Genomic DNA, 20,789 nt, shown 5'->3' on the forward strand with positions numbered 1-20,789 from the left:
CTGGAGCTGGCTAATCGAAGACTGATCCAGGACAACGAGCAAGGAGTTGCAATAATCTAACCTGGATGAAATGAAGCAGTGAATAACACGATCCAAATCTGCCTGTGTGAGATAAATTTGGGATTTTGCGAGAAGCCTCAGCTGAAAAAAAATGGTTTTAACAACAGAGCTGATGTGTTTGTCAAATTTAAAATCACTGTCCAGTAGGACACCAAGCTTACGTACGGTTGTGCATGCTTTAGTGCTAAGGGGACCCAGGATTTTAGTGATGGAGCCTGGGGTGACGTGACCGAAAGTTCTGACTTCATTGAGGTTGAAAGCCATTGAAAGTCATTGAGGTTGAGAAAATTGGCCTTCATCCAGGCTTTGAGGTCACTTAAGCAGTCAAATAAGGACTGCATTTAGCCATGGGTGGAGGTGCAAATGGGCAGATAGAGTTGTATATCATCTGCAAAACAGTGGAAGGGAATGTTGTGCTTAGAGAAAATAGAGCCGAGTGGTAAAATGTATAGGAGGAAAAGGACAGGGCCGAGAATAGAACCTTGAGGGACTCCGCAAGTGAGAGGGGTTGGCGGTATCCCCTCTCAGAAGGAGTTTTAACTCCCACCTCTTGCAGAGCTGTCTGTGCCCTGTGATTGGCTGGCAACCAATTCAGGGTGTACCCATCTATACGCAGATACCTCCTGAACGCCTCGAGCATGTCCCTCTGGTATGGATGAATGATATAATTTAATGCTGATGACCTTGGGAGCTATATTTTACACTTGCATATTTGAGTCTATATCAAAAAGAATGCTTGTGTACATTTCTTGTTGAGCAAAACTCGTTATGCACACTAAAATTTTGTTTTGCTTTTATTTACAGCTTTATTTTCATTTTGTTACGCTTTGCAACACCGGAAAGAACGGGAGTGGATGGACCCAACAGACACCGAACACAAAGTAACAAATGAGGATGAAGTTTAATAACAAAGGGAGCACGTAGCACGCGACCGGGATTAGAAAACAATAAAATCAAAACACGACAGGGGCTAAATGGAGAATGAAGAGCGTAGACAAAAAGTGTCTATGCGAGTCTAGTACGTATGACACCAACCACTGAAGGGGCGTAACCCGCAGGACGGCGACGTCAAAAGTCGTGCCGGGTAAAAGTAACAAAGTAAAATGCTCAGAAAAGACACGAGTGGTGAAAAAGTAACAACAAAGGATGTGCGGAAAATATTCACGAGGCAAAGTGGCCACTCAGAGAAACGACATGGAGAATTTGCAAATATTTACGACATATAGGAACTCAGGAAACTCGGAAAAACTCAGGATGTAAGAAATACTGACATGATGGATGTTCAGAGAATAATCCGACGTCGCCACCCTGCTCCGGCTGCGCTAAATAGATGATGGATATTGAGAACAGGTGCGCAGCCGGTGGTTCCACCCCTCACTCAGACAGGCCTCCTGCTAATAAGATAGAGTCTCACCAGGGGGGGGCGTAACACATCATGACACATTTAGTGTGGTAAATGTTATTGATACAAATTGGGCATCATAATTAAAAAAAATGTCAGAATCTGATATTGTCCCATGCCTATACAGTAAAACACAAACACAAAAATTGAACAGGAAATCATCTGTTATGGTTCAACGAAAAATTGGGGCAAAACCAACCAAATCCTGTTTGTGCACATCATTAACACTGGATTCGTGTACTCTACTGATTCTTCATTTGAAAACCTCCAAACCTTGTTTTCTATAACATTCAATCTTTTATTTACTGTATGAACTTTTTTTTTCCTTTTCCATTTATGTACAGGTGTATCCAGAAAAGCTTTGGTGTCGTACACATTCAATCAATTGCATGTGTAAATTGTAGTTGCCGCTCCGCGTGAGTGTGGCAACATATTTAGTCAAATTAAAGCATGCAGATGACAGACTAATGGATGCTAACAAGGCATTTGAATGAGGAGTGCTTGTCAAAGCTGCGGAGCATTCGGTACATCAAAAGTCAAAGTGGCAATGCCCAAATTGCATAAGTTGCAGTTGAATCATTAACTCAGTCAATGCAACGGATGGCAATTAGGGATGTGACGAAATCTTGTGCGATGAGATCTTGCCAGATCAAAGCCACCAGATTTCTCGCACGTGTCAGCCACGAGATTCATTTCCTTTTCATTTCCTTATTGAGCCAGAAGCACAATGGAAGGCAACTAGGCTATGTACAGTAGGTACAGGCGGTATTCATCGAACCGTTGTTTGTAATCCGCCGTTAATTGAAAAGAATAAAGTGCTCAATGGAGTACAGTACCCAAAAGAAATACACGACGGTCTGATTACTTTTAAAACATCTGAGTGGCAACGTTTTGGTTTTCCAATCAAAGAAAAGGATGGTAACACTTTGACTGATAAGACAAAGATAGTTGGTAAACTGTGAAAAAAAAATGCCATACAGCGCAAACAGTATGCAAAGGCATTTGAACTACTACCACCAAAACTTGAGCTAGCCAGCTCTTCAAAAACACCTTCTAAAGCAACAAACAAAAAGAAACGATTTTGCATCCCAGGAATTGTGAGATTGACCAAAACGGGATAATGGTATGTACGCTGCGCTTGATATGAAGCCATTTTTAATTGTGGGAGTGGATTTCGGCTGCTAATTGACACCCTTGACCGTGACTCCCGTCACGACATCACTTAAGTCGCACAAGTAGTTCAACACTTCATAAGACAACCAAAGTGGAGGTCATTGATGCCATAAAGTAACTTTGCCATTACAACTGCTTCCTTTCCTTGTTGCTATTTCAGTGCACCTTTCCATCATTTGGCAGTGAGCATATCACTATTTGCATTATTATTATTTTTCTTTTAATGTTTGGCAATTTAAACATGATTTTTTTTTCATGTTCAACAATGAAAGAGTCCAGCTGCAATTTCTTAAAGCAGCGTGTGAAAAGGAAGTATTTTTGTTCATGTTAAATTATTCTGACAGGTCTCGGCTGAATAATTTGCTATTGCAGCATTATATGGAAAAACATAGATAGTTTATTGCAGCCTGCTCAATAAAATATATCATTTTAAAATTGAAGTTTAAATTAGGATTTTTATTTTTTTTTAAATGTGTAAAAATCTCATATCTCAATCACGAGAGATATCTCGTCTAATGGGATTTCTCTTCCCATGCCTAATGGCTATAATCATCAAAGTTGCATTTTTACAGTGCTGGCAATGCACGAGTTTAATCAGCATGTCAGTAAGTTTGTTACCATATCTCATTGACATACATTTAAGAAGACAAAATGCAAAATTTGCAGTATATAGCTGACTTCATCTACTATTTGATAGAAGAAAAAATATTTTTCAACTGTCAATGACGACTGTAGATGTCCAGATCCATTTTTACTGGGTTGGCAGGGAAAAGATTTTTTGAACCTAAAAATTGTCCTCACTTTTTTTTTTTTTTTTTTTTTTTAAATCAGCCTCTGAAGGTAGTTTTGCATAACTGTTGGAAATTTGGTGGGCATGTCCAAAAAAAAAAAAAAATCAAGGTTCTCAGACTTTTTTGAGTCAGGGACCCCTTTTAGGAAAGTAAGTTTTCCAAGGACCCCCATTGCAAATGTTTGCAGAAACAGAACAAAACAAAAAAATGGAAGCCATTTTGGTTGTTCATTAATGTTTTCAAGAAATCCAAAATTGATGTAATCCTCTCTGTATTGTCTTTGAACAGCTTTTATTTGGTCTATTCCTCACAAGATGAGGTGGACAGTTTTACAAACGAATCCGTAGCTTAAGTAGATAGCAGAGGTGGATTATGTCTGCTTAGCAAATGTCAAAACTATTACATTTTTAAAAATATTGGTTGACTTGATTGCTTATTTGATTAGTCATGAATAAATTTGTAATTTTAATATAAAATAATATAAAATGAAATTACAACAAATAAATCTTTTTTTTATTGACACAAATTATTTCACGGACCCTGGCAGTCAGTCCAGGGACCCTTGGGGGTCTGTAGACCCCACTTTGAGAACCACTGATCTAAATAGTCTTTTATTGTAGTCAAGAGGTTTGTTTTGTTCTTTTCACAAAGCATCTTTATTTCTAAGATCTGATTGCAAAGTTTGACTGACTTAAATGATTGTTTGGTTGACAATTAATTTAGCACAACTCCATCTTGTGGATGCATAACTCTCCTTAATAGCCACTTTTGTAGCTTCTATTCTGTGAGCCTTAAAATGTAGTGCACCTTATAAATGAAGCTTTTAAAATAGGCCATTCATTGAAGGTGTGATTTATAATCCTGTGCTCCGTATAGTGCGGAAAATACGGTATGTAAAAAGGTAGTCAGTGTAAAACTGTTTGGCGTACACATGGTAGAAAAATGCTTTATAAGTGACAATGAATTTTTTTCTTAAATGTTCCCTGATATTGACAACTATTTACTTGAATTTGATTGCAACTTACTTAAATTAAGAATTTCTGATTTATTTTTGCGCAGAATAAAGTTTTAAATTATGTTTAATATAAATAACACTATGCATGCAATAACAAATGCATGCAGTGTTCTTCGTCAATGATGAACAAAATCAATTGTGGTGATTAATATTCCAACATCCACGTGCCTTTTTCTTTTAAAGCACACAACAGCAATACCGTTTTAATATTGTCTTGCATTGTTTTGGGTTTTTTTATGTACATCTTTATTTCGCCAGTGAACATTTTATAGAATGTGTTTTTTTTTCTCTTCCAAATCATTGGCTTAGTGTGTGCCAACTGGACTACAAATGAACTCTCTTGGTGAATTGTATTGACTCCCAATTAATCACCCTAGGAACAACTGATGGGTGTTTTGGAAATTGTCCAATGTTTTTTTCTTCAACCTTTAAAATGGAAATATCAGGCGATTGTACTAAAAAAATGTTGGCTTTATGGCGCCTGGTTGGAGTAATTTGGTCTCTGAGGAGCAGTAGAGTACAGTATAATACATCAATGCGACTGCGGTGCAGAGGGTGAAAGCCTTCAAATTCCTTGGCACCTACATCAGCGAGGCTCTCACCTGGTTCCACAACACTCAACAGATCGTCAAAAAGTTCCAACAAATACTATACTTTCTACGGAGATTGAAGAAATTAATTAAATGCAAAATTATTTTTTGGATAAATCAAACATTTAAAAAAATGTTGTTTGTTTATTTTTATTTGTTTGTTTATTTATTCATTTATCATCTATGTATTTCAGCAAGTACATCAATTGAGAACCATTTCTCATTACTATGATGAAGCAGCATAAAAAACATCCTTCCATTATCTTGACCTTTTATCCTCACAAGGTTCGCAGGCGTACTGGAGTCTATCCTAGGGATCTTAAGTCAGTATGTTTGGTACACTCGAAACCGATTGTCAACCAATCACAAATGCACACAAAGAGGAACAACCATTTACACTCACAAACACACCTCAGTAAAATTAAGGGGCCAGTATACCTACCATGCGTGGTTTTGGAATGTGGGAAGAAACGGAGGATCCAGGAAAAAACATGAAAGAAGATGCAAGGTCCACACGGGAAAGCCAGATCCAGAAACAAACCCACGACTTATGTACTGTGTGGCTGACATGCCAACCATTTTTTCATTGTCCCATCCGCATAAGGTGCAGTTACATAAAAATATTGCTACTTAAAATTGATTAAAAATCAAAATCAACTATGACTGAAAAAAGTTGTGCTTTTATTTTTTGTCCATATTGCCCTGCCCTACGTTAGGATCGTGATATATTTGTGACTTATGTTTGTTCTGTCAGTAATTTACTGCTCGGAGAAGCATTAAGTAGCTTGCAGCCTGTGTTTGATTATTTGCATTTGTCCGTATTAATGCATATTTAACGCGATAAATTAATAAAACTCCTACAATATACAACTGAATGAACAGTACAGAACCAGTATATGCCCAAATGTAGAGAATCTTCAACACACTTATTATTAGCAAACCCCCTAAATGGAAGTTATTAATCTCGGGTCAGTTAAGGATATCAAACTATTTGAATTTATATTAAATTAAGAAAAGAAGAATAATACAAGTTATTTCAGCAAGCCAGAGGCCCAGCGGAGTCTGCTAAAGTCATTAAGTAAAAAGCATGCGACACCCGCGTATTAAAATGATGACTGTAGTCGGGCTTATCAGTGCAATTAAGTCAAAGTCAAAGTGAGAGATCCTATTACAAAAAAGAATTAGATACTGAGAATCTTCCAACGTGAGGGGTTTAATGAACATTTCCAGCCAAATAAAATTCTATTATATGGTTCTTTTGCAGTGGGACCGAGACATACGAGTTTTTTTTTTTTTTTCCGTGACCACCCTTGTGGTGTAGTTTACTCTCATGGTGGTACCTTGACATATGAGTTATGACTTTTCTTTATCCTCTGTAAAGAGTGATTAATATGAGTGACGTACTGATGATGAATAGGAGACATCCGCTTACAAGTTCCAGTTGAGAGGCAAGCAGCAACATTTTGAGCCGGCTAGAGGTTTCTGACTGTCCTTCCAGCCATCCATCCATCCATCAATTATCTCAACTATTTATCCTCACGAGGGTCGCGGATGTACTGGAGCTTAACCCAGCTGTTATCGGGTAATAGGCAGGGTAGTCAAGTCAAGTTTATTTGTGTAGCCCTGAATCAGCACAGTCTCAAAGGGCTTCACAGGTGTAAAAACAAACACACAGAACATCAAAAAATCTCTAATGGCATCCCCTGAACAAAGTGCCCAGAAGAGGAAGAAAAATCTAAACCCATCTGGGAAAAAGGAGAAATAATTCAGAAGGGACCCTAGGTTGGGAGAAAGGGGATACATCCTGAAATGATTGCCAACCAATCACACAGCACACAAAGACAGTAGGTCACTCACAAAAAACACCAAAGGGCAATTTATAGTGTCCAATGTACCAACCATGTATGCATGTGTTTGGAAAGTGGGAGGAGACCAGTGTGGCCGGAGAACACCCACACAGGCATGCAAACTCCACAGAAGAGGTTTTAACTAGCTTGGTCAAATTTTGTCTCAGCAACGGCTTAGTGCTAAATCCAGATGTCAGGGTACTACTTTAAATCCTTTGTGATTCATTAACCCTCACTTTGCGCTCTCTGTCCTCAGCACTGAAAGACGCTCGCTTCCAACTGGTCAACTTCTCTGACAATGAGCTGCGGGTGTCGCTGTCCAATGTGTCGCTGTCGGACGAGGGACGCTACGTCTGTCAGCTCTATACTGACCCACCACAGGAGGCCTACGCTGATATCACTGTGTTGGGTAAGACCGCCCACGCCACACGCTGCATTTGCATATTTATTGATTGACAGCCAGTTTTGGTGCATTTGGAGCATCTGGCGACTTGTTTGTACTGGTAGTGTTAGGTGTGAAAATCTAAAACACGAGATCTGAGCGTGAAAAAAAAAAAAATCTCCCTTTGCCTTGATACAGTAGCAATGGTCGCTTTTAATTAACAGTGTCAGGTATGAATTCAGCAATATGTTAGTTATTGCCCCTCTATGCGTTGTTTTTAATGTTCTTCTTTCCATTCGTGTTACCACTACATTAATACGCGTCTTCAAATTCCTCCGGAGTGCTACACTGCAGCCAATTCACTCGTTAAAGTGTCCAACTTTAGAGTGTGCACTGGGAAAATATTCATTCGATTGCACAGCAGAAGAGGTTATTCTGGCCGCTCCAGTGATGCCTCGTGTTTGGGTTGGAAGCAAATAACTTTGCTGTCTTGCGGCATTCAAAAATGTTCTACAAAGACTGGGGTGTTTTGACGCTTCCTGCTTCATTGTTACTTCAAATTTACACCACCTAAAACTAAATACTGTCTATGTCACGGGACAGCGAGGCTGTGACAAACGCCAGCCCGATTGTGGACCCAGGTGCAGGGAAGCTCAGAGACAGGGAATGCATGCGATAAGCCATTTTAAATAGCACAACGGAAGGCAAAAACTTCTCCTTTTGGCTTTTTCCCTTCAGGGCTCGCCACAGTGAATCAACTGTCTCCATCTAAGCCTGTCTCCTGCATCCTCCTCTCACTCCAACTACTTTCATGTCCTCTTTCATTTTCTTTTGCTCATTCCTGGTGAACACAACAACTGTCTAACTGGAGACCAAGCAGTCAATCAATGTACTTGTACATGTACTTTGTACATGTACAAAGAATTTTGGTACAACTAGCTCTGACTGGCTGAATGTGTGGCACATTCGTAACATGTGTGCTACACTGAGCGCACAGATAGTTCACAACTTGAGCAAGCGGAGAGCTAAATGTTGAGCGAGAGAGGTAGGGCTATCGTGAGTGAGCAAATGAGAGATTTTGAGCAAGGAAAAAGTTTTTCTGTGCTCAAAATCCATCATTGCTCGCTCGCGATTGTGGCACAACTATAATTCCATAAGGTAGGACATCACTGATGGCCTAAGTGAGAAATGCACGGACCACCACTGTAATCAGGTAACACAAAATAGGCGGACAGGAACAAGAGGCTAGGGAAGCTGATTGGTTGACACACAGGGCCAGGTAAGGGCCAGGTAAACAAACAGGAATACACAGTCACACTAACGAGGACAGACACTAGGGGAACTGAAAAAGGAAAATGACACACGAACCCCACAAATCGAAATGAACAGAAACCCCCAAAACCAACCAAAAACTCCAACAATACCAACAGACCGTGACAGTATTGTTCTCGGGCACTTGCAAACCAGTACACGCAGGTATCGAAAAGATATGTGTGGTACTGTATGTCGTAAAAATTAAAACATCCTATCTTAAAATATTTTATTATAAAATATAACTACTTGTATGTAAATAATTTTACATAAATACAGACTTTATTTTTCTTTTTGTTTGTTGTAGTGCCTCCAGGTAGTCCGATCATTGACGCTCGCGATGAGGTTTTGAGCGAGGGCAACGAAACGGAGATGACCTGCACGGCCATGAGCAGCAAGCCTGCCGCCGCCATCAGATGGATGAAGGGCGATAAGGAGCTCCCAGGTTAGTGTGTGTGTGAGGCTCATAGTCTAATATTATTTGCCTGAAGGAAGATGAATGCTTATTCAAATGGTTTTTTTTTGTCTGTTTTTGTTTTTTATCACAAAGTAGTAAATGTTAAAGTAGTAAAAAGTGGTTGAGATAAAAGTGGTTCAAACAGTGAGCGGTCACATCCGAGCACCGTTTCGATGTTATTGTACGTATGTCAAAAATATGCAACAAATTTGACACGTATTTCAATGCATGGTGGCATCCGCTTTAATACACTGAACAAAAATATGAACATAACTTTTTAACACAAAAAAGCATATTTCTACTTCGTGTTGTTCACAAATCAGTCCAAAATTTTTGAGCACTTCTCAAAGCCAGACGTGATTCCCGCTGTGATTATTTTTTTAAGGTCTTCATTGAATGTATTTTTGAACACATGATCTGCAAATTGATTCGTGGAGCAACAATTAATCAGATAATTGACATCTAATCAACATGTTAATCGGTAATTTTTTCAATAATTGACTGTTTGAGAACATTTGTTTAATTTAAAATTGTCCAAATTCCCAGAATTTCCATATATGATGAAATATAAAATAAATATGGAAAACATACCAATAAATGAGCCTTAATTAATTTATGATACTACATTTTCTACATTGTCAATTTGAAATAATGTCCTGTTTTCAACACAGGGCTGAAAATTAAAACTTTTTTTAAACCGAATTTGTCAATGAATAATAAAATACTGCTGGACAATAAACAATATCACATTTATTATCAAGGAATATTTGGTCCTCTCTGTTAGGCCAATGGTTCTAAACATATTTTTCATTGTCTTAAACAACACAAAGAATTTTGGTATTACGAAAAAAAACAAAAGACTTAAAACAGACTGCTGCGCCAGCTATGTTGTATTTATTAAATTTTTGAAGTACATTTGAATAGAATAGACATAGCAGCTATCCAACCAAATTGAGAACGCTGGTTCACAAGAGTGCAATTATTAGTATAATTATAATAATAATTAATTAGTATAATTTAGTATAATTTTTACTGTTGTTCTTGTTTTGTTGTTTATCAGTTAAATAATGGCTCTGGGAAAAGTTGTCTCTAAGTCCGTCTTGTCCAGCTTTTATGAGCTCTGTAGTGCTGGGCAGAGACCAACAGTTTGAAACCTTGATACCAGGATGAGTTGTGTGTCAGACAATGTTCCTGAGATGAGCTTTACCACGGTCAGTGTGCAGTTGTGAGTGTACAATGAGTAAAGTAGAGCAGTGGTGCCACACCACCAGTCTGCAGGCCAGTACAGGTCAGTGGATCAACTGGTAGTGGGCCACGTGGGCTGCACCTGAAATAATGTTTTGAAACTGATTTAATTTAACTGTTACAGTGATCCCCCTACTTCGCGGTTAATGGGGGGTGTGAACCCCCCGCAAAGTCTGAAACCTGCGAAGTAGGGTATCAGTTCCTAGATTTCTATGTACGCCCCAATATAGCCGCAGTAACCATAAACAATCCTTTTTTATTTTGTATTTTTTGCATATTTTATTTCCTTTCTCCTATTATTTAACATTACATTATCCTCATTAACATGATTGTATTTTCATTAAATAACTAATATTACTTAGTTTGTTGAGAATTTGTTCTCAGGACTGGTTAAATGCACCAAGACTCCGGTGAAAGAGTACGCAAGTCATCACGTTGAACATTTATTTTGGCTCTTGTCTGGTGTATCATGTAGTATCTGTTGAATAATAAATCAACAACAATGTTAAAATCAGTCAACTAACATGTAAAGACTTGCCGAACTTTATTCTATGAATTTACTTTATTTTTAGCCGACATTAGCGGGTTAGCAACAACTAATAACAACTATTAACTATAAAGCGCAACCTCTACACAAACGAACACATAAACAGAATAAACACTCATCGCTTACTAAACATAGGCAGTAGCGTGCGTTATCAACATAAATGATCATAAACTATAAAAATGAACTTACGTTGTCATTCACTATGTCACCGTAGAGAGCCGAATGAGCGCGGAGAACGTAAACAGGAAACGGAAATGCAACGCAATCCGACAAATTAAAAGCATGCATTTCAAAATAAGATAAATAAAACGTCACGAACTCGCTTAACGCTTGAAGAATTCTTAACATAGTTATTAACTAATATTAGTTACTTATTTGATGAATACAGTACTGTATAATGTACTTTTTTGCTATTTTCAATTTTTTTTCTATTTTTGCACATTTTTTAAATTATTTTTTATTTTGAAATATTTTTCATTTTTCCTGGAAAAAAAGTACTGAGACCGTGATATATGAGACCGCGAAGTAGGAGGGATCACTGTGATTCATTTGTGCTTTGTTTGACTTGATTGTTGTTTTGACGCCGCCTCTGGCTGCTGTTGATATTACATGTTGTCATGAGAAGGATGGTGTGGTTTTGAGAGCAGTCAGTCGGTGTTGCACACGTTGTTTTGTCTCTGTGAAATCTGGCGCACGACTGTCTGTAAGTTGTACGTTCTATTTAAGAATGTTGATGTATGATAATATGGCCAAAGTTAGATTGTTTGTTGAGCCAACAACTTGTGACTGTGGATAACATGCTTGCTACCATTAGTTCTTATCTTCATCATGTCATATAGTGCGTTTAGCTCGTATGTGTTTAGTTCGTTCGCATTTTCGTTTGTGCCAGGTATTTCCCTTGAAATGAATAGCTTTTGAAATTCAGTTTTATGATTGACTTAATGTCATTTGCATACATTTTTGTACATTTTGAGCCCCACCCCCAGTCTGCAGTAAAAATTTCAAACGTTGACTGGTCCGTGGTGATCTTTTTTTTTTTTTTATAGTTTTATGATTGGGGACGAATTTGACACTTAGAAAGCTTTAATCCACCTTCAGATAGAAGTGGACATGCCAAGGAGGGAGAGTTTGTTGATGAGTAGTTCCGGGCTGATGGTTTTGAAAGCTGAGCTGTAGTTGATGAATAGCATTCTCACAGAGTTCCCCTGGTGTTCCAGGTGGCTCAGTTCAGTGAAGAGCGATGGCGATGGCTCGTCCATGGATCTGTTTGCTCTTATGCTTGAGTGTGGGAGGCATATTTGCTTTGATGTGCAAATAGTTTTCCAAAGCCTTTTGTGATGATAGGTGTAAGCGTGAGGGCCTACAGTCGTTTAGGCTGTCAATCGATGCCTTTTCCAGAACAGGGATGATTGTTGACATTTTTAGACCAGGAGGAACAGTGGCTTGTGACAGGGGGCAATTGTTATGGTATCATTCGGACAATTTCAATCTGAAAGTCCAGAAGATAGAGCGTTTAACATCATATGTTTTATTTCTGGCTTCTCTTCCCAAAGAATTTGTCACCAATGACAATGTGCGTCCATATAAAACTTAACAAAACAAAGAAAATATCATTGTAATAAAAATAAGCAATACGTTGCTTCATTTCCTCTAGTGTATCCCCTTTTGAGAATCACCACTACATCACTTCTACAGTGTGATGTCAATTTGAATTGGATTATTTGTTCATCCCGACTCCCTAATTCCATCTCTCTATAGTTGGGTAAACAAGTAATTTTGTACTCAGATTTCAGAAGCACAGTCTCAGATCTTTCCTATGTATGCTGGCTCCTTGTTTTCAATGGCCCGAAGTAGACCTCTTCAAAGCTGAGTTGTAGCCTGAGAAGTCTAACGGGCAAGACCTCGAGGGAGTGTGGACGGGCTCAGTGCCAGGCATCTTCCCACCTTGGAGCAACCAAGTTGCTTTGCCAGTACTTTGAAATAATAAAAATTAAAAAAAGACCAGGATCAGAAACCGCAAGCAGTTTGAAAAGCCCTTAGCGAATTTTCGTCACAACCACATTTCACTATGTTAAGGCCCGCATTGGTCACTGTGGATTTTGTCTGATCTGACTATCGCAATGTTGCAAAGATCACTACCTATAGCCTACAAATTGAAAGTTGAATTTTGGTATAAATCCATACTTTCCACAGATCATGCAAGAAAGTATTTATTTGTTTGTTTATTTGTTTATTTTTAATATTTTTATCATTGCGATTCAGAGAACAAAATTGGCCCCACTGATTTAAAGGTTGCCTTTCCAAAGCTAGCCAATGCAAATCCATGCAACTCTCTGAATATGCCTCATTATATCACCCATCTCATCTTTCCTATCTCTCTTATCTGGCTTGTTTAGTGATTTATTAACATGTGCTGGCCACTGATGTTGCCGTTTCTCTTAAGCTGACAGTGCAGCAACATGGGATCAAAAACGTGGGTCATTATTTTTTCTGTTCTTGCACGAAAGGCAGATTGATGGCAAAAGAGGAACCAAGCCACCTAAAAGGACCTCTCATTGAGAGATAGGGACCAGGGCAGCTATTGCTTTTGACTCTTGAGAGACAACCCTAAGACGGTCCATTTAGGTAAAAAGATATATTTTATTGAAGCCGTTTTGCAATTTGTAACACTCTACCTTAATGGATCAAAACGAACTTTGGAAGAACCACGATGGAAGAAAACTTTTGGTACTTCAAAAGTTCCAATTCTGGAAAGGATTTTAAAGGTTTAATTTGACCTGCTGCTTCTCCTCTGTGTTCGTTGCCCCTACTGTTGCAGATCTTTCATGTTATTAAAGAGCAACTGCGCTGCTGTATAAGTTCACATGAACTGTTCGTGTCACATTTCTGCCGATGGCAGCCTTGACACGCTGACCTTTAAAAGAAATAGATGGTCCAAAAGACTGGCAAGCAAACTCTACCAATCTGCCGTAATTTGTTTTACAAAACAGTCAAATTGATCTACTTTCATATTATAAATCAGAACTTCATGGATGCGTTAGTCAAGATTCAACCCATTAGTTACTTTTGCTAAATCCGATAAAGGCTCTAAATGTGATGGAAGCATACAATCCCCTTTTTGTAAAATTAAATTTCAGATGGAAGAGCGGAGAATGAGGCTTGTAAGCTTATCACTGCCATTTCAAAGTCATATGTCCACCCAAAGTAGGGCTTCAACAATTTCATATTTTGATATTTGGATATATTACTTAAAATTTCATAGAATACCGTGATCGGATAATCAATTTGAATCAGGGGTGTCAAACTCATTGAACCCGAACCACATGGAGGAAGATCCCAAGTGGGTTGGACCAATAAAACCATGGTATGTTTTTAGATAACTTTAAAATACTCCAAAATAGTACATCACTATTAATCATAAAACATTTCATAACATTATTAATAATAATATTATTATATTATTATTATATATTATTATTATTATTATAATAACATTATTATCAATCATAAAACATTTCAAGTTTTTATTTGATTGAAAAGCATGAGCACATTTTTACACTTTACAAAATCATCTTGCGGGACAGATTAAACCCGATTGTGGACAAGAACTCCCGGTTTAAATCATCAACTTTTTTTTAAAAATAAATTTAAACCAAGTAGCAGCAGAGAAGTTTACTCTCTAGAAACTGTAATTTTAGACAAATGTTTGTTTTTTGTGAAGTGAAATGTCAAAACAACGAGTGATTTTTGTTGGCTAAAACAGCACAAATGAATAAACCTGGTATGTTAAAAAATGATCAGTAGGAACAGCAACTGTGTCCATTGAGTCATTTATGTCTATTACATTGTCTTGGAAAAGTAATCTGATGGCTGTTGGCCGCCTATTTGGGACAGTTGACTGCTGCTTGTCACTGACACTGCTAACATTTAGCGCTGCTTTCCACTTCTAGATGCTAATGTTGTTGACTGTGTAAACTAAATAAAAAGGTTCTTGAGGCAGAAAAAAATGCCTCCATGTCTTGAAACTGAGGTACTTGAAATACTGGAGGACGTGCTTCACCGCCAATTCAAAGTCAGCCAAATAGTATATGGACAAAAAAATGTCTATGTACTGTATGTTGTCTGTGGATGCAATACAAAAGTGGCATGTATAAATGGTAATTGGATTGGAGTATAAGGAGTACTGTAACTCCCCAAATATAAGACATACTTATTGTCCTAAAAATGAAGGCCAAAAGTATGTGAGCGCCCTATAAACAGTAACTTAATTTTATATTTTTAATTCGATACCGTTCGAGGAAGATTGATTTGTCAGCCACATAAGCATATTTTTGACGCACAGATATGCATTTTTATATCGGTTGTACTCTTACTTACATGAATTACCAAAACAGGACGAGCTAGGAGTCAGATGTCTGTCGGCTGTTAGCAGCCAGTGTCTATTGTAGGTAATCGCAGCTCGTGTTAGTGGAGGTTCATACACCATTATTTTCAATAAAAGAAGAGAGCAGACTGAACCAAGGTCCAAAGAATATTACTAAAACGGATAGGATCATGTAAAGCAGGGGTCTCTACCGTGGTGCCAGCAGGCACAAGATAGCCCTCAAAGATCATATGAGTAGCCCGCGTGCCTGTTCTGTAGATATTTTACAAGAGGTAGAACATTGGTGATTTTCTATGAATTTTACAAACAATTGTACATGTAATACATTTACATTATTTATTACACTTGATTTACATATTACTACAGCTGTCCCTTAATTACTGTGAAAAATAATAAACATGGTTGGTGTCCTCACATAAACTGGAAGCCCTTCGTATTACTGTACTCCGTATCAAAGAAGTAGCTCTCAGTTTAAAAATGGTTCGTGACCCCTGATGTAAAATGTATGATGTCTCCAACTGATTTAATTAAGAGTGGCAAGTATGGACCCTGTGTGTACCAGTTAGAGAACACGGAAAGGTATTCCATTTGACTTGTTTTTTAATTGTGGTCTTTTGGCATACACACACACACACACTCGTATATTTGGCGGAACATGAATGCTGAGCAACTTAAGGTATTCAAGGCAAAATGAACTCAAGCTGTGTCGTGAGGAAAATAAAAAACAACAGCTTCGAGCGCATTCAACGTCACACTGGTGTAGTGTTCACTGATCTCTCACAATGTGGGAAATCTGAAATACACTTAACCCGCGACAAATACAGTATATAACGTACGGATATGAACTCAAGAAAACATGAAGAATTTCCGAAGATGAGACTTTGGTGTGTCCTATAGATATAAAATAGGAACAATATAAGTAATAATATAAAACAAAATGCCAGAATTTAACCCTAAAATTAAGAGTGTGTCTTTCATACAGGTGTGTCCTATATTTGGGGGATTGTGGTACTTTAGGAGCTCTATAAGTCTTCCGTGGAATGCCTGCAAACTCGGGGTGCCCTGATACAACTTCAACTTCATTTCCGATACAGTACCGACACTGTCGTTTAGTACTGTCAAATATCAATATTGTTGACATGACACGATACGATATCATCTGGAATGATGTAATTACATTCTGTAATTCATTCTTTTGTATGAAATATTAGAAGAGACTTGTTCAAGTGATACTATTTGAAGTACATGGCATCATTATCAAACCTCAAACACAAGAATGTACTATTGAATGTACTAAACTTCAATAAAATAAATACAAAAAAAAATCATAGTACCCTGAGTAATAGCTGTAATAAAACATAATAAAAACAAACATTTTATCTAATCCGACAGCTTTCTGGGCTGATATCAGACCAATATCAATACCGGGGAACACCTAATGCAACATGAACACAGAAATTTATTTTGACTTTTCTAATCATCTTCTTGTATTGAACATGGAACTTCTAAAGTATAAACAAGGTACTTGGCTTTTCTCCAGCCCACTTTCATGAATCTCAAAGACATTCAGATTTTTCAGCAGTCACCTTCAGGTCTGCGTGTCAGGTAGCTTCACGACTGTCAAGCCTCCAGAGGCGGCGTATTCATTATAACCTCTCCCTTTACACCCGGCACATCACACAGGTTTACTTTCCCAGCATCCAAAGAGGCAGCTGTCACCTCGTTGACAGGAGTCGAGCTGCGTGCGGGAGGAAAGGTGCAAGTAGGTAGAGTGTCAGTGCACTCTTCTCACAAAATCAAATGATGGCTGCAGCTGTTCATATTAAAATCTGGTACCACTTATTTCTGCAAACTCTTTTCTGCCTCTGTTTTAATCTAGTCCCCTCAGGGTTCAGTCACTTTTGTACGATTTTGAAAAAAAGTCATTTCTGTCTATTATACAGGAAAGCCCAAAGTTGAGCTGACCTACGACAGGATGTACACAGTAACGAGCCGCCTTAGGTTCACTGTCAACAAAGAGGACGACGGCGTACCTGTGGTTTGCATCGTGGATCACCCCGCAGTCAAAGACTTCCAAGTACAGAAATACCTGGAAGTGCAGTGTAAGTAAGATTTTGCACTGTAGTGGACATTTGTTTTTTTACCTTTATTTTATGACTAATTTGAGCCACCCTACTTAGTCCAAGTGTGTCTGAGTGGAGCACTTTTGCAATGATGTCCCATGTGCTTGGGTGGGATTCAATTAATTTTGCTGTCTTGCTGAGACATAAGGGACACAACAGTGGACGCAAATGAATAGGCTGGGGCTCAGGAGAATATGATGACAGAGAACAATTTGTTTCAGGGAGCTGTTCAACCTTAAGTTCATTCTAATTAAGTTTTTTTTTTCCACCCCATAAAAAATAAGTGTCAGGGATGCATATGTAAAGGGAAACAGTCATCAATTTTACTTAGCGCTTCACCTCATTAGGGTTACAGTTGAACTGGACTGCTCACCACTCAATCACAGGGCACTAATCAAATCAGTAACTATTCACACTCACATTGACAGCTGTAGAAAATGTTGTCTTAAGTGAAGAGAAACCTTATTGACACCGTGTTGAACTCTTGAGAATCCCAATCACTTTTTTTTCCAATCGCTATCCATATATGGAATTTGGGTGCAGGGCTGACTCTGGTTTGACGGGAATCTACCCCTGGACAAGAATTGTCAACCCTATCTTTACATCCATTTTCTATAGCATTTGTCCCGATTAAGCACAGGTGAGATGAGATTCAAACAAGCGCGCTCAAAATTGTGAGGCAGACGTCTACACCAGTAGTCCTCAACCTTTTGTCTCACCGGTGATTTATTTTTTTATGACAAACAAACACAAAACATTCTTGGATTAAAAATAAAATTTAAACAAAAATTTTAAAAAACAGCTGTGGCATCATTTCTGAAACTTTGGAACCATACGTGTTGTTCTCAATTGAGAACCTTTGACCTACACCAGTGGTCCCCAACCTTTTGATCACCGCGGCCCGGTGGGTCGGTTTCAATGTCGCAATCAAGTGGCCGAGACCGTGCTAAATATTGTGCTGACAATGCTGCGCTATCGTTAGCTTAGCACAGTAACTACGGTTCAACAGCTGTGAAGTGAAGCAAACGCTGCACATACCAGTTGTCCCAAGTTCTCGCTTCCGCCTTTCGACAAGCCAGGTGAGGGTTCTTGCTTGGCTCTGTTTCGTATTGAAAGCTCAGCTGGCCGCGTTGGATCACTTCCGGTGACCGCAAAGCGGCCGCCATGATTCATTCCTTCCCCTGCGTGAGCCGTTGAATGTTCCCGAAGTTGATCGGCTGTGGCGACTCGAAACGTGGAAAAAGTAAATAAAAAAATAACTTCACGCAAAAGGCGAAATTTCGCTTCTTGTGACCGCACGCGGCCATTTACGTCGCTCCATTCGCATCCATCGCGTCGCCCGACGTGCCTTCGCGCCCAGTCACGCGAACTCCATTAAACTAAATCATCTCCAAAACATTATTTCGAGTGCAGCCCACGCGGCCCGGTACCAGTTGATCCGACCGCGGGTTGGGGACCGCTGACCTACACAACTGCACTGTCAGGAAATTACTGTTTCCACAAAAACTTTGGAGATTTTCACAGCAGAGTGACAATTGTGGCTCGTTTTTTTTCCCCAACGGGCAAGAATACAGACAAAAAAGTAGGAGTGGGGCAAGGAGGCATTGATGATTGTGTAAGCTGTATAAACTTCTCACCCCGTTACCACACGACATATTTTTACACACTGATTACTGATTGCTGGACATAGTGTTTTCCATTTGAATTGCTTACTACAGAAATAAACTGTGTGTGTTTGCGTGTCGTTTAAGAAGAACAAAGCTCAGAAAGCTCATTGTCTGGGGACAGCATCAAGCCTCTAATGGTTCTTCTTACATGTAAGCATATCAAAGCCGTTTGGCTGGGCTGCTTGCTTGTTTTCTCCCTTAAGGTCAGCCGGCCGTGCCGAGATGGATAGCACCTGTCTCGAGTGCCTGCGCGCAATAAAGCAAATAATTCAGTTAGCATAATGATAACGGCCCCCTAGCATACAATACGCGCCATTTCATTTCTCCCCATAGTAGCAGTATGCTGATATCACGGCGCAGTGCAGTGCATATTTCTCCATCAAGCGCAGACACTGAGTGCCACCATAACTACTCGGGGCTATCAAAGTAACCCCAAGGACGGGAAGAAAAAAAGGTCACACGGCCTTCCTCGTAGTGGAAACAGGACCCAATGGTCTGTTGTCTTTGCTCACGCGTGTCTGCCGAACACGAGGCTTTGGCTTTTCGCCCCGTCAACAGTCCATCGCCATGACTGACAGAATGTGATTTCGACAGATGGATGGCCAGACATTGTTGTTTGTTGCCAACAAGGTCGGAACAGTCGTGTTGAACTTCACTGCTCATCGTTGCCAAGTGCATTCAGGCCTGGAGTCCGCATGCAAATTCAAGCAGCCGCTTTGTTAGGATTTGCACAGAAAATGTACAATAGTGCCTTGAGATAGAAATTTAAATTTTCCCCGTGTCAATGCATGTAACTCAAAACACTGAGGGTAGAAATATGATTTCCTTTCCCACCTTGGTGGTATCTCCTTCAAGGTTGGGTCCTTCACCAGAGCCCTGGCAGCTTGAGGTTTTTTGCGCATAACAATCCGTGTCAAAATTGTGAAATAATTCAATGAGTTGGTGGCTGTATGCGTGTCATCAATAAGCTCAAGCTTGTCCAATTGCTAATTAGTATTAAGAGGGTCTTTAATAATTTCGTTATATTTTGTTTCCAAAGATAAAGCTATATGCCTGTCAGTAGTGTTATAGTGTCTTCTTATGTGTTGTTGGGTATGTTCAAATTGATAGATATTGCTTGAAGGGATATAAGGACGTTAGGCTGATGCTAATTTATCCATTTTATCTATGCCATTTCCTATTACTGTATTTGTTAGCATTAAGCTACGTACAGTATGTTGTAATATGTAATTCTCCTCTGTTTTCCTTCAGTTTTTTTCTTGATAGTCAGGGCACTTGTATCTCAAGATGCTATTGTTTTTGTGTATAAGCTGAAAGAAAAATATCAAAAGTTTAGAATAATAAATCAACAATAAACCGTTATTAATTTCCAGGGCTCATGAATACACCGGTCTGGCAGTTTGTTCATAGGTTAGCATGTGATGTCAGGTTTAACCCTCGAACTGTTCTCTGCTCCAGTTTAAAACAAAATTCTCAGCTCCCACGTTAGATATAAGATTATTTTTAAGGTTTTGTTCAGTCCTGATGAGACCCTGTATTTGTGTAACTTAAAAACAGACACCAATCCACAATGTGCAGGGTTTGGTTAGACTTTTTTGGGGGGAGCAGGTGTTATGTCATTCGTATTCAGTGATTCAAAGCTGATGATTTGTTATGATGTGCTTATTCAGTTCATGCCAACAACTCATTGAGTTGCCACGATGAAAGAGCAAACCCCGGACGGGTCATCTTGCCACATTAGTTACCCCAGAGAATCTAATAGGCTTGGACGCCACAGAACAACTGACTTTTTTTG

The 20,789-nt window shown here is 39.0% G+C and overlaps 1 protein-coding gene across 4 annotated transcripts in view; it reads left to right on the forward strand.

The window, feature by feature from the left end:
* The window catches only part of cadm1a (cell adhesion molecule 1a), a 488,946-nt gene that overhangs the window by 389,636 nt on the left and 78,521 nt on the right, over positions 1 to 20,789 (forward strand). For all 4 annotated transcript variants that reach the window (XM_088440054.1, XM_088440055.1, XM_088440056.1 and 1 more), the window contains exons 4-6: positions 7,135 to 7,287; positions 8,879 to 9,016; positions 17,148 to 17,306. In XM_088440054.1, coding sequence (XP_088296180.1) covers positions 7,135 to 7,287; positions 8,879 to 9,016; positions 17,148 to 17,306 — 450 coding nt within the window. The remainder of the gene's footprint in view (positions 1 to 7,134; positions 7,288 to 8,878; positions 9,017 to 17,147; positions 17,307 to 20,789) is intronic.

The sequence above is a fragment of the Hippichthys cyanospilos genome, chromosome 18, assembly GCF_059441005.1.
Source record: "Hippichthys cyanospilos isolate Australia breed blue-spotted pipefish chromosome 18, RoL_Hcya_1.0, whole genome shotgun sequence".
In the NCBI taxonomy this organism is placed as follows: domain Eukaryota; kingdom Metazoa; phylum Chordata; class Actinopteri; order Syngnathiformes; family Syngnathidae; genus Hippichthys; species Hippichthys cyanospilos.